Genomic DNA, 14,083 nt, shown 5'->3' with positions numbered 1-14,083 from the left:
AGTGTCATGGGCCCAGTATTGTAGAATACTCTGCTAATAGATATTTAGCAGGCACCTTCTGTTTCAGCTTTTAAATGCTTGCTGAAAACTTTTCTATTCTGTCAGGCTTATGCAGGCAACTATGCATGCATTTCCCCTCAATAGTTTGCTAATTTCTGATTTTAACGTATTAATATGTTTTCTATGGCATGGTTTTATGTGCAATTGTTGTAAACAGCTCTGTTGTTTTTTTAAAAAATGAATAGCAGTATAGAAATATATTTTTAACAAACAAACACAAACAAACAAAGAGGGCCCCTTTCTTCTCCTCCTTGCTTGGAGCATTGCGCTGCTCTGGATAAAAAGCAAAGCATCTCTCAAGTCCTGTGTGCAGAGACAGGAAAATGCTACGGGTGGGAAGGAAAGGAGAGAGCTCTGCCTAAATCCTTAGGAGAGTCCAAGAGACTGAAAGTCAAGAGGAAAGGCCCTGTTGGAGTGGAGAGAAATGCCAGCCTTTTGAGTCTGTTGGAGAGAGAGGGCAGAAGCAGAATTCAGCAGCTGCACAGAAACTGGTGCTGAGGAGACCTTTTGCCATCGGCTGCAAAGGCACTGTCATCTGAGCAGAAGATTGCCAGCCAAGTCTCGTGTCTGTGAGGTGTGTCTGCCATCAGGGGAAAGCAGCCAGCTGGGCCCAGCTGCTACAAGACAGAAGCAAAAGCAACCACAGCCAAGGCCATGAATGAGTGTGCACACCCATACAATTTCTCGCTCTGCGGAATGTTGTAAAAGTGAACAACAACGGGCATCATCGTCATCTCCTTGTTTTCGGTCTTCAGACTATGGCATCCACAAGATGGAGGTAACGGCAGACGTGGGCTAACTCAAGGTTTGCAGGAATCTATAGGTAAATCCCTAAGGGCAGAACCCCCCAAATATTTCATTAAGGAGGACTTGGTGTGCTCAGTGGCCACAGAATACTGATGGACAGGGGTGTGGAATGGAATGCAGATAAATCACTGGATTCTGGAACATCAGCAGCCCTACACTGCAACATTTTCCTGCAGATTCTACAGACAGTGGCCATTTTAGTCGCGTCCAATTGTTGTGCGGTCACCAAGGCGTGGGTCCTTTTGGACCCGGAAGAGGGCAGAATGGGGGTAGAATGGTGGAATGGGGCTTATATGTTCTCTGCTGACATGTCTAGGGTCTGAGAATGTAACCCCGCGTCACCACCTGTACTTTTTATACTCTGTGATTTTAAACAATAAAAACATTTGTAAAGTTGGGTTATTAGTCAGAAGCAGTAATTTAGATGTAGTCAGTGCTATTTTTTCCTTTAAAAAGAGCTGCCAGAACTCACCCTGAACACCTTATAATGGCAATGGTGCTCACCTGAGAGGTGCCAGAATTGAGTGCCAGCGAGTTCTGGCTGGAAAAAAGCCCTGGATGTAGTTATGTTCTTTGGTAACTGATACACCATACTAACGTTTGCTTATCCTAATGCTGATTTCTTTGTCCAAAATAAATCTAATCCGTATTGTGAATTGTGGTTGAAGTAGGTGCTGTAAAGATTTCGATACACACCCAGGGAAGTATGGAGAACCAAAGTTCTTACACCCTACATAAAGGGAATCGTTCCTGGGCAACTTGCCTTCAAGCTGCCTTGCCTGTTTTTACAAAGTGGTAATGGTACAATGTGTGTGTGGAGAGGGGGCAGTTGGCCATTTGTATGTCTTGGGCTCTGGCACATGACCGGCCTCATAACGTTAGACTGTAAATAGTACTGGGTTAGGAGAAAGCTGCTTACTTGTGGCTAGACTCGATGTTGCATCGGTGACCTATGGAATCTCTGATAAGCTACCCAGATCGTATCTAGCAAGGCAGTTAACACCAGTGTGGAAAATAACTGTGTAATCCATCTCCCTGTTGCCTGTCAGCTGGAGGAACACTTTGCCTCTCAAGATTGCTCCTCAGCCGGACCCAGCCTTGTTTCCTTGACTGTACTAAGCCTGCAATGCTACTCTGGGACTTCGTACACACCAGAGTGCTGATGTGCACATGGGTCGCACACATCTAATTTTTCCATGTGTGCTTTTGCCCATGTTCATCCACACCTGAGCACTTTTAGTTAAACTCTCAATAATTCCTGTCCACACTAGCAGGTAGTGTTTAATGGGATATATTTGCACTGTGTGTTGTTGTTCCTTCCCCAACTTCACTTAGTATTTTCCCCACCTTCCCTGAGTTCCAGAAATCCGAGCTCCGTTACGGCACAGGTATTTGTCTATCTGTGTGGGTGGCCAATTTTCTATTTCTGTTTTTGAGGTATTAGTTTTCTTATCTATTAGTAAAAGGTAAAGGGACCCCTGACCATTAGGTCCAGTCGTAACCGACTCTGGGGTTGTGGCGCTCATCTCGCTTTATTGGCCAAGGAAGCCGGCGTACAGCTTCCAGGTCATGTGGCCAGCATGACTAAGCCACTTCTGGTGAACCAGAGGAGCGCACGGAAACGCCATTTACCTTTCCATAGGAGCGGTACCTATTTATCTACTTGCACTTTGATGTGGGCAGGAGCAGGGACCGAGCAACGGGAGCTCACTCCATCACAGGGATTCGAACTGCCGACCTTCTGATCGGCAAGTCCTAGGCTCTGCAGTTTAACCCACAGCGCCACCCGCGTCCCTTCTTATCTATTAGACTTGTACAAAACAAAGGTTAAAGAATAAAAAACCCATGTGTCATTGATAAACACACCAAGGAGCACCTCTGGAGCAGAAGTAGGGCATGTGGAATCTTTCTGCGCTCTCTACAGATTGGGAAAATCTGAATTAAATGGAGGGAATGTGCAGGCTGTCACTTAGGGCTTATCAGGTGCGCTAACTCCAGGGGGTCAAGGTGTCTTTGTCCCCCTCCAAATCTCTGGGCAAGGGGCTGGGTCCCTTCAGTGTTGAGGGGTTGGAGGAGACTCCTGATGGTTGGCCTTCCAGACTGTTGGCGACCTCCAGTTGCATGTGTGATGTGCATCATCACGAATCCAGCACTCTGGGACATCCCTCTGATGAGTCCAGTGCACTGGTGCTGCATGTGAAGTCCCATTTATGTGATGTCACACATGTGCGACAGGCCCCCACAATGTTGGGCACAACTCAGCTCCTCGGGCTTATCGACACTTCCTCTTGTTCTGCTGCTTCCCCCTGGGGAAAACTGCTCTTTAGCGCTCAATCGGAGCAAAGGGCAGTTGGATTTTCTGCAAATTGATGTTTGCTCTGAATCAACATTAAAGAGCGGGTTTCCCTTGAAAAGGAGCGGGGCATGGGGAAACCCACTCAGACCTATGCCTAGAAAGTGTGGGTCAAGCGGAAAACTGCTTGCACACATGCTTTCTTCTAGGCATGGCACAAGCAGAAGTGTGGGTGAGCCCTTGAATGAGAGCAATGTTATTTGGACCGTGTGAAAAACACGCATACACGAATTGCGTCAAATCTACTTTAAACTGCCAATGGTCCAGTGCAGCAGTGGGGGATGATGTACCCTGCCGGCTATGAGAGTTCTAGAAAGAAATATCGCTGTTTTGGAAGGGGAGCATTTTTGCTTGTGCACTGTCCTACATTCAATCCCACACCTCTTGGGTTAAAAAATCCAGGTGGCAGAGCTGGGAAATAGGTCTCCTTGGCCCGTCCCAACTGAGGCTTCTTCAGCTGGGTTTCCAAATCACAGGCTGCTCAGTTTAACAAGGCTTTCGCCTCCTCTCAATAGGATACTATGCCGTGTCCTGCTTCAGCTGCATTTGAGAGCTTTCCAGGTTTCCTTCAAGGGCCTCCATCTGATGCTGGGATTGCTGTCAGGCCACTCTGACCTCTCAGAAGTGCTATTAGTTGCTCCATCTTGGCCACTTTACCGGCTCGCAGTTTCTCTCCACAGGAAATGTTTGCCTTGCATTTCCATTGTGCTCAGAGAGACTTGTAAGCAATGGTAAAATCATACAAGTTAACAGTAAAATGCAGCAAAATACAGCACAATACAATGAAACGGCATAAAGCAGCAACAGTAGTAAAAAGCGGCAGGTAAGCAGGTGTGGTGCTGTGGGACGTGAGTGGCACTGTGGGTTAAACCACTGAGCCTAGGACTTGCCGATCAGAAGGTCGGCGGTTCGAATCCCCGCCACGGGGTGAGCTCCTGTTGCTCGGTCCCGGCTCCTGCCAACCTAGCAGTTCGAAAGCACGTCAAAGTGCAAGTAGATAAATAGGTACCTCTCTGGCGGGAAGGTAAAGGGCGTTTCCATGCGCTGCTCTGGTTTGCCAGAAGCGGCTTAGTCATGCTGGCCACATGACCCAGAAGCTGGATGCCGGTTACCTTGGCCAATAAAGCGAGATGAGCGCCGCAGCCCCAGAGTCGGTCACGACTGGACTTAATGATCAGGGGTCCCTTTACCTTTACCTTTAAGCAGGTAGAACCAGCTTTAAAAACAAGGGTTGGCATGGTCACAGAGAAGGCTCTTGTGCCTTCGCTTTCATCAGGATGTGGAAATGGGCCTCCGCAGCAGAACTTCAGGAGCAGAATTGATCCTTTAGGTATCCTGGGCATTCCTTTTCTGACACCACTGTTGCATGTTTCCTGCTTTCCTGAGGAATGAGAAGTCCAGGAGCAGAGCAATGGGTTTTATTTTATATATGAACTAGGCCCTAAATGGAGTGGTCCTGTTTTGGACCTGTTCAGCCAGCCTGAAACAAGATCCATGCATCTTCAGGAGGGTGGGAAGGAAAGGAAAACAACACTTTTCTTTCCTCCTCCCCGATGCCAGCCTTCTCCTGCGATATAGCTCATGGAGAAGTCAAAATGCTAATCGATAAATACGAGTTCAGCCTTTCTTGGCTGAGGTAGCACTCTTGCAAACTCGGGTTCACAGTTACCAGTTTAATTTTAGATCTGCGTCATTATTATTAATCAGGGCGTTTTTTCAACCGGAACTTGCTAGAACTCAGTTCCAGCATCTTTCAAGGTGAGCACCATTGCCATTATAAGAGAACAAGGGAGGTGTTCATGGTGCATTCTGGTACTTCTTCTTTCTAGAAAAATAGCTGCTATTATTATTATTATTATTATTATTATTATTATTATTATTATTATTATTACCATTATTTCTGTTCCTCCTAAAAAAGTTCAGGGCAGCAGGTGTCAAAATGGTAAAACAATACTATTAAAAGTAAAACCATATTTAAAATATATTAAAAAACATGCAAAACAGTCAGGTGCCCTCACATCAGGGACAACTTTCTGACAGTAAGAGCTGTTTGTCATTGGAACAGTCTCGCTCGGTAGGTTGTGGGCTCTCCTTCCTTGGAGGTTTCAAAACAGAGGTTGTATGGTTGTCTGTCATGGATGCTTTAGCTGAGATTATTGCATTACAAGGGGTTGGACTAGATGACCCTCGGGGTCCCTTCCAACTCTACGATTCTCTGAATTAACAATGGGCTCATCCAGACTTCCGCTTGTCCTGCTGCTTTCCCCAGGGAAAACCGACTCTTGATGTCTATTGGCTTTTCTGTGGATTGACATTTGCTCCGATTCAGCACTAAAGAGTGGGTTTTCCCGGGGAAAGTGGCAAGGCAAATGGGAAAACCTCCCAGGCCTGTGCTTCTTACGCACAGGACAAGCAGAAGTGTGGGCAAGCCCAGTTCCAAAGTTGGCAGAACAGTATCTATCATCTATTGAATGCCTGAGTGAACAGAGCTGTTTCTAAGTTCTAACTGGATGTTAAGAATGAGGGACAAAGATACACCTCACCAGTGGAACAGGGAACTGGCTCCAATAAGACTGTGCCACAAGTCAACACCAACCAAGGAACCACCCTTGGTGGCCCTGCCAAAAAGGCTTTATTTGCCAATCTTGGGACCCAAACTGATTGACACTGGAGGAAGCACTGGGGGTTTTTTTGTACTTGAATTGTATTGACACCTTGAATTGAGCCCGCTATCTCACTTGCAGCCACTGTAGTGCTTTCAGGACCAGTGGAAAGCTTCTGTATAAATGATTTAAATAAGTAATATCCCAGCCCCAAGAAACCTCAGCCTCATTGCTCAAGATAGATTGCATCTCTTTTGGGCAGGAGTCGCTCAAGGACTCTCTGTACAGCACCTAGCATAGTGTTGATGCTAATAAGTGTGTGTTTATAGAAGTAGGTAAGTGAGCCTCTAAGATGAGCTGGGCTAAAGGTGAGGAGTGCTGAGAAATATTATCACTATCGGTGAGAGCAAGGTGGAGAGTAGAACTTTAAAAGCCCTGAGTCATACATTTTAACGCCCATCTAATCATTTCTGGATTTATGTGCCGGTCACCAATGAAGGTCACACATCTTTATTATGCTGATGAGAGCAAGCCAACTCCAGCAGCTTCCAAGCGAGCTGATTGCCATCTTACAGGAGGTCTGAGAGATTTAATTTCGGGAATGAAGTGTGTGTATGTATTCTTGTAGCAGCTGAGCCAGAGCATTTGCAGGAGCCCAGCTTGCATGGTTGGCTAAATCAGGTTGCACGCCCACCGTCTATTTTAAGCATCAAATGGCGTGGATGTTGGGAAGTGCGCCAGCGCCATCAATTGTAAAAGTACTGTAGCAATCAAAAGGTTCTGTCAACAGAAGTGCTTGCAGTTGACTGCATTCCTGGCAGGAGGAAGAAGGCTTCAGCCCAACTGTTCCTTGTCTCCTTAGCTGAAAGAAATGCTAAGTCATATTTGTGTTTATGGGTGATAGTCACATACTGTGAATGGTTTGCAAACACCCTTATGGTTTCGTAAGTGGAAGCTGAGTTTTGCCACCAAATTAACATTTTGCAGCGAAAGCGACTTCAGCAGGGTTTTCTGAGCTGATTTGTGATAATCCACCCCTGCTTCGGTTAACCCAGGTTCTTGTGAACACACGCTATGCACCAGCGTTTTGTACTCATTTCAGAAACAAAAGCTCACACCTTTTTAAAAAACGAAGCTCTATTCTATACCAGTAAGCTCTCTTTTATCAGCTGTGTGCTTATTATACCTTTGCATCTTCAGATTAGCTTGCTTTATATTGGGCAGATCACTTGTTGCGGAAATAGTAGCATTAGTAGTAGTCAATTACTGCTAGTAATTGTTGTTGGCACCTGTCTGTTTCAAGAGATAATGGAGTGTGCCTTCGGGGGTGAAGTCAAACCACTGTGTTAGCAGCACCGAAGTGACCTCCCTGGGGTGCAAACCTGGGCAGTGTGTATGGAGGTCCAGATGACAAGACTCCCTTCTTGGCCTCACTGAATGTGGTCCAAAGGAAAGCCGAGCAATATGTCTGGCACCAGCTTGCATGCAGGAGTTGCTGGAAAGAGGCCATCCAACCGTCTTAGGGACTCTACTCTAGACTTGTGTAGGGTTTACTCCTCAATCTTTGCTTCTCCAGAATATATCCTGCAAGGCGGCAGAGGTTTAGGATCAGAGTTTTTCTTCTCCTAGATGGGTTGCCTTCCCAGGTTGATGAGCCCCACCTGCCCCTCACTTCCATCTGTAGCATATCACTAATGTGTCCATTTTAGAGACTTAGCAAGAGAGGTCAAGAACAAAAAAGTGGTGCAAAGTTCCAGTATGTTTTGGACTCTCTGCTGAAGAAAGAAGGAACCCCAGGCTATGGCATTTGCTTCCGTAATATGTTAAATAGGAGTAGTTTGCCATCTCTAAATATAAGACTACAGGTGTGATGGTAGTGAATGTGTGTGAGGAGCTAGAGTCATGATCTCCTGTTTTATAAATCTGGTCTTGGTCCTGTGTTGGGGCTTGAACAACGGTGTTTACAAGAGGGCAAGTCTTGACCCAATTAGAAAATTGGGTCACCAGAACACCAGAGTTAACCTCTGGCTCTGGCCTAATGGCTGGTCTGTTGCTAGGGGCCCCTTCCACCCCCATTGTCATTTATTCGACTTAATGCAATGGTTTTTATTCCTTAATGTTGTTTATTGTAGATTTATGTAATAAATGAAGCAGTGAGATTTGTCAGGGCGAACATAACAAAGCTCCAAGTTAAAATAACATAATAAAAATTCTAACAACAAAAATAAAAAGGCATAAAACCCGATAAGCTATTTAGCCAAAATTTATTTGTTTTGCTTTTCAGTAAAAAGATCTGCATGGTGCAGGGAAAAGAAACATTTAACAAAATTTATATACTGCTTGATTGTAGTAAAACCTCTAAGCAGTTTACAAGAAATATTAAATTATCAATAAGAATCAACGATCAAACTAGATAACCACCTAGTGCTAGGTGAGCCACCTTGGGGAGAGCATCTATGAAGAAGGTGACATGCCAAAAATGGAATTGTTCATGGATTGTAAACTGTGATGAGAATTATTTTTTTTTAACCTTCTGACAAGTAACAAGTTTGTGTCTGGTCTGCTGTAGCAGGCTGTATGTCATCTAGCATGCGAATTAAAGATAAATAAACCTTCTTTCCCTCTTTGGCAGCTTCCATGAGATACTCATGCCTTTTGGTTTTTAGCTCTGCTGGGTTTATGTTTATTTTTTGCTCCTTTAGGATTTTCATTAGTAAAGTTGGGAATTAATCACATTTGTTGAGCAACAGAGCATTTGCTGCTTCCAGTTTGTTAGATGAGTTGGTGAAACGTAGTGACGGCAGCAGGGAAGGCTTCCATATAAACCAGATTCAACATTCGTTTGTAGATGTGTTACAGAAGATAATGTGTTTGCCAATAAAACCTGTTGCTGTGAATTGAGGCCAAATATCTCGTAAGTAGAAAGTGTGTTTTCTCTCCTTCTCCCATCCGATATAGGCGATAGATATGATCACACTTCTCACCAAGCAAAAGCTGGCAGTCAAGGCTGTTGTGGGTTGTCACTTTTTATTTCCTGATTGGAAAGAATATATTTCCATAGCACGGAGCAGCAGCACACCCGTGGGATGAAAATAAATCTACTAACTTTCTTTCGAGTGTTCACAGCTCATTCTTCACCCGCTGTATCAGCTTGACTTTGCAATAAATAAAAATACACATCAGAAAGTCTAATGCCATAAATCAGTCACACGTGGACATGTGCTTTCTCTTTCACTGAGTTCTAATGGAGAATTTGTGTCAGTGAAGGATTTCCTCCCCATGCAAATAGTAGCTCCAAAAGAGTGGTCTTTGAGAGGTCTGCAGCAGGTGACGAAATGGTTAAACTCTCCCTCCCAATCTGTTCTACCCTGATAATTATCAACCTATGGTGGCTGCTATGTGCATTCCTTTATGCCAAGATGCATTTAACTTTGCTGAGATCAGAAGCTTTCGTTGTAGTTTTAATAGCGACAGGGGTTCCAAAGAAGATGACTAAACTGTTTATGTATGCGACAACAGCAACTAGAATATTATATGCACAGAAATGGAAAGAGCAGGTTTCAACGAAGGAAGAGTGGCTTTCAAAAGTAGTGGACTGTGCAAAAATGGCAAAGCTGACGGTGAAATGAAGAGATCAAAATGAGCTTTTTATAGAAGAATGGAGGCCTTTCGTGGACTATTGAAAAAAATGCTATAGTCAGATGAAATCATGGGCAGGATTTGAGATAAAAGCAGTGGAAGAAAAATGATAAAATAATTGTAATAGAGAAACTTTTGTAATAAATAAAGATATAATGCAGTAGAAAAGGTTTGAGTAAAAACATGGTGGGGTTGGGAAGTCATGAATCAGTGTAATGAAGATTGTTGTGAAAATGTTTGAGAAATGAAAAACAAATTGTACAGCAAAGGGCTCCTTTGTTGGTGACAATATCCACCTACGGTAACTTAAATTCATTAGTTGGACTCACACATCAGTAGGTTCACTTAAAACTCAGGACTCAGTTTGTGATGTGGTTGAGTCTCAGAATCTGCAGGGTTCAGCCATGGTATTGAAACCCAATGTGTGAAGTAGTAAAGGTGCCTCTGAACATGTGCAGAGTGTACACCCCCCACAGCCCCGCAACTCTGAATAACCACATGTGCACTTGGGGCATACATTTCAAGTACATTTCCAAGCAGTTCAAGGGGTCTTGGTTTTTTCTAGCGGCAAATATCCGCGTGTGACCTCAGGCGTGGCCTTCAGGGGATGACATGAGATGACTTCCCATCCATCTCCCTCTCTCTTATAGGTCTGATGTCAAGTGCATTCTGCGTGTTCTTGGCAGGCAAGCGATTGCTACGGTTACAAATGAGCACCAGTTGGCACCTGTTCTGCCTTGTAACCAAGTCTAAGGACTGTCGGGTTTTTCTTGCAAGCACCTTAGCTCAAAACTTTGGACTTCTTGCAAGCCCCTTTGCCTGGGAAAGCTTCTCTGGCAGGGGGGAAAAAGTGGTCACTGGTTTTTAGTTCACAATATTGGAACTTGCATGGGAGGAATTCCGATCGGCAAGACTGAAACACATCAGGAAATCTTGACGAGACCTTTGCGATTAGGGTGCCGGCTCTTTCTCCCTGGCTGTCCTTCGCTTAGACGAAGCGGAGCAGGCAGCAGCAATCAAGGGGTGGAAACGCTCAAATTTGGCATCGTTCACGGTAAGACTTTGTCCTCCTGACACAATTAGGCTAAAGATACTGACACATCCCCTCTTTTAAACCCTTGGCTTGAATCGACTGGGAAGTCTGATTTTAACAGCTCCTCATAGCTAGTCAAGAAGATGACTAGATTTTCCTTTGCTTCTCCCCCCCCCCCTTTCTTCCTTCAAGCTAAATGACCAGAAAAGTTGCCAGTTAAGAGTGCTACTAAAAATAGAATTTAAGACCAGTTTTCTGTTCTGCTGGATTGTAGCATTACAGGGAGTTTTTGCTGAGCGTTGTGTCTGCTGATCTATAAGCATGCTCTCCTGTTGTCGTGTACCGAGGTGAATGAAGCATTTTAGAAAGCTGGAGGAGCCTCTTTAAACACAGAACTTCTGGGGCAAGCCAAGGACCTGTCTAACTTCATAATTCTGTTTCCAGCAGTTCAAGGGGGGTCTTAGGTTTTTCTAGTGGCTGCCAGAAAGGACAGGAAAGCGACAGCTTTGTCCTGTTTTTCTCCGGCAGAGGTATACCATCTGTGAACATGGAAGTTCTATTTAGCTGTCATGGTGAACGCATTTGTCTAACCTGTTGTTACTTTTTAAGCTGTTAAATCTAATGGCCATCATTACATCTTCTGGCAGCGAATTTTCTGAAGTTGTTTCATGCATTGCACAATTACCTTTTTCTGTTCAGAATTTACTGCCTATCAAGTTCACTGAGTGACTAGTACTGTTGGTTTGTAGTGTTATGAACGTAAACAAGAAACCCACTCCCCTCATTCCCTTGATAATTGGATGAACCTCTAGTATCTGCCTTCAGAGTTATCCCCCCCCCCAAAGCCCCATGCACTCCAGTCCAATTATCATTTGTAGTATACTTTAAATTAAAAATTGAAGGGGAAACTAAATGGGGAGTATTTGGGTCCTAGAACTATGCAAGGTTGTGAATCCTAAGGGTTTGAGTTATACATCACCAGCTACCACTATGTTCCTTAATTGTGACACATGTGTTACACATTAATTGTGACACAAGAATCTATATCCCCTGGCATTTTAAGGGTTTGAGGGGCTACAGTCCTAACTTCACATACCTGGGAGTAAGCTGCATTGAATTAAATTACACCGGGGTTGACATTGTTAGGATTGCATCCTTGGTCCTGATTATTTTGCCTGCTGTGCTGTTGGTTGATGTTTGGATGCCTTAATTTGTTATGTTTGAAAATTTTATTATTGCTATATGGTGTGGGTTTTTTTAATGTACCCTGCTTTGGTGCATCCATATGGATGAAGGGAGGGCTATGGATCTTTTTCATAAATAAACAAACTGAAAATAAGTCCAGTTCTCTGGGCACTTTGCAAAACTTAAAATACAAAACACAGCTTTTAAAAGCTTCAATAAAGCTTCCATTTCAATATCAAAAGACTCAAAAAAGCTGCAGCATTGATCCTCGGGCAGAACATTTTCTTGAAAACCTCCAGAGAAAGAAATTGCACAAGAAACTTATTCTACAGTAAAGTTTAAGAAGCTTTCCCTTACGTTCCCTCTAGTTCTGTCTCCTCGCATCTTTCTACCAAGGCACATTTATCTCCTCCTCTAAATGCACACAGAAAACCTGCGTATACTTTTCTACTGTTGGACCTGTGTACAGCACGTCTTCAGATCAGAAAGGTGCCTGCAGGCCTTTCAACAAAATGCCGTCTTTTCCAAGGCTAGAATATGTTGTTTCCTTGAAGCAACTTGGTGGGAGGACAGAGGCACCATTCACCAATGGTGTGCAGACAGCTGTATCCCACTGGTTGACCAGAGACGAACAGGCTTGGAATTATTTGAATCAATACAAGAACCTGTCAATCTTTTTTAACCAGGTGTGATAGTGGAATAGGGGCACGCTGCCAAAGCAATCCTTCTTTCATAGCATATTCAATTTACAGATAGCGGGGAGGAGAGAAAGCACATTTTGATGTTTCTTATCATAGCTCCTTTCCCTTTCAATCCATGCATATACCTGCTATTTTGCTTCCCTGGCCCTGTCTCTCTAAATCAGCTTTCCTCAGCCCAGTGCTCTCCAGGTGATTTTGGATCCCACTAAGCCCCAGCCAGCATGACCAGCGGTCAGGGACAGTGGGAGTTGAAATATACTCGGAGTCGAGAGTGGATTTCATGCTCTTTATTCAGCTCATAGTGGTGAGGAGGAATGGAAGTTCCCCCAGAATGTCTGCTTTATATACATTATTTACACAATGGGCCCCACGTGATTGGCTAATTCCAGAATTCACCTGTAGGCTAATCAGGTTGCGGATTCACTTCCACCTGGAGCTGGATTGGGTGGCTCCTGTGGACCAATCAGACTGCTGCATTCTGAATCCTAGTGTTCTAGGACCAATCAGACTGCTGCATTCTGAAGCCTATTGTTCTAGGACCAACCAGACTGCTGCCTTTTGGATCCTATTCAACTCAGTACATAACAGGAGTTGTAGTCAAAAACATCTGTAGGGTACCAGGTCAGCCTGGATAGCTCAGTTGGTTAGAGCATGGTGCTGATAATGCCAAGGTTTGCAAGTTCAATCCCTGTATGGGACAGTTGCATATTCCTCAATTGCAGGGGCTTGGACTAAGATGATCCTCAGGGTCCCTTGCAACTCTACAATTCTCTGTTTTCCATTGTCACTTTCCAAACAGGTTGGGGAAGCCTGCTCGATAGTTTTATAGGTTCCTCGTTCTGCCTTTGTCCGAGTGAAAACATTTCCCGACTGTTGCAAGTCATGCAGTGTGTGGAACCAAGCAGTGTTCAGTGCAGGCTGTGCAAGCTCATTCAGAGCAAAGCTTTTGTGATTTAACAGGAGTGAACATACTTGCATGGGGCACACACACACTGAAGATGTGGACCCAGACCATGTATTTATTTACTCATGTTCTCTGTGCACCCTCAGCCATTGTTTGGCTGTAATTTGATGAGTTGCTTTGGAGTCCTAAGGTGTCTTTCACCTTGGCCTGTGCAGCTTAGAGGGAACTTGTTAAGAGTCTGGATTCTGAATTTCAAGGGCTTGAGGTCCATGCACTTGTGGTCCTCTTCACCAGAGCTTTCTGACTTTATTGATGTAGATTGGTTCTGTGCAGCCCTGTAAAAGAGCCAGTCACCCGGCTGCCTGTGTGACAAGTAATTTTCCTCCAGGCAACTGGGGAGTTACCCTTACCATACTCTTTTCTCCTTTCGACCAAATACGTGCAGACTGTTTTTGTGGATTGGTTTGCAAGGCTGGCTTTTGTAGTCCAGGATGCTTTCAATTAAATTCAACAGGCAACACACCATACTTGCAGGTGAATCAATATGGGTAAAAAACAAACGGGGGTCAATTCCTCAGCAGACAATTTCTCAGACAAAGTAGAACATCCTACTTTGGGGGGGGGGGAACCACCACCCCCTTTTCCTCAGTGCTTACGGTATATTCTTAGTTTGAAAGTTATCCTTTTTAAAGAACAATACCTTGAGTAACTTCTAACAAAATTAGTAACAAAATAAAAAAGAGTCAAGAACCACTATAACTTTATCATGCAATTTGAGGTCTATTTGTTTGTCCTCCT

The 14,083-nt window shown here is 44.2% G+C and overlaps 1 protein-coding gene across 7 annotated transcripts in view; it reads left to right on the top strand.

Moving 5' to 3' along the window:
* Positions 1-14,083, top strand: part of ZNF385C (zinc finger protein 385C) — a 160,071-nt gene that overhangs the window by 30,604 nt on the left and 115,384 nt on the right. Inside the window, exon 1 of one of the 7 annotated variants that reach the window (XM_083469869.1) lies at positions 10,151-10,516. The exons of 5 other annotated variants lie outside the window; for them this stretch is intronic. In XM_083469869.1, coding sequence (XP_083325995.1) covers positions 10,351-10,516 — 166 coding nt within the window. In that variant the 5' untranslated portion in view covers positions 10,151-10,350. Of the gene's footprint in view, positions 1-10,150; positions 10,517-14,083 lie in introns of those variants that run through there. One more of the 7 variants, XM_083469868.1, reaches the window with a different exon arrangement.

This window comes from Podarcis liolepis, assembly GCF_965112155.1.
Source record: "Podarcis liolepis genome assembly, chromosome: 13".
In the NCBI taxonomy this organism is placed as follows: Eukaryota; Metazoa; Chordata; class Lepidosauria; order Squamata; family Lacertidae; genus Podarcis; species Podarcis liolepis.
Note: the sequence above shows the minus strand (reverse complement) of the source record. Positions and strands in the feature narration are given on the sequence as shown.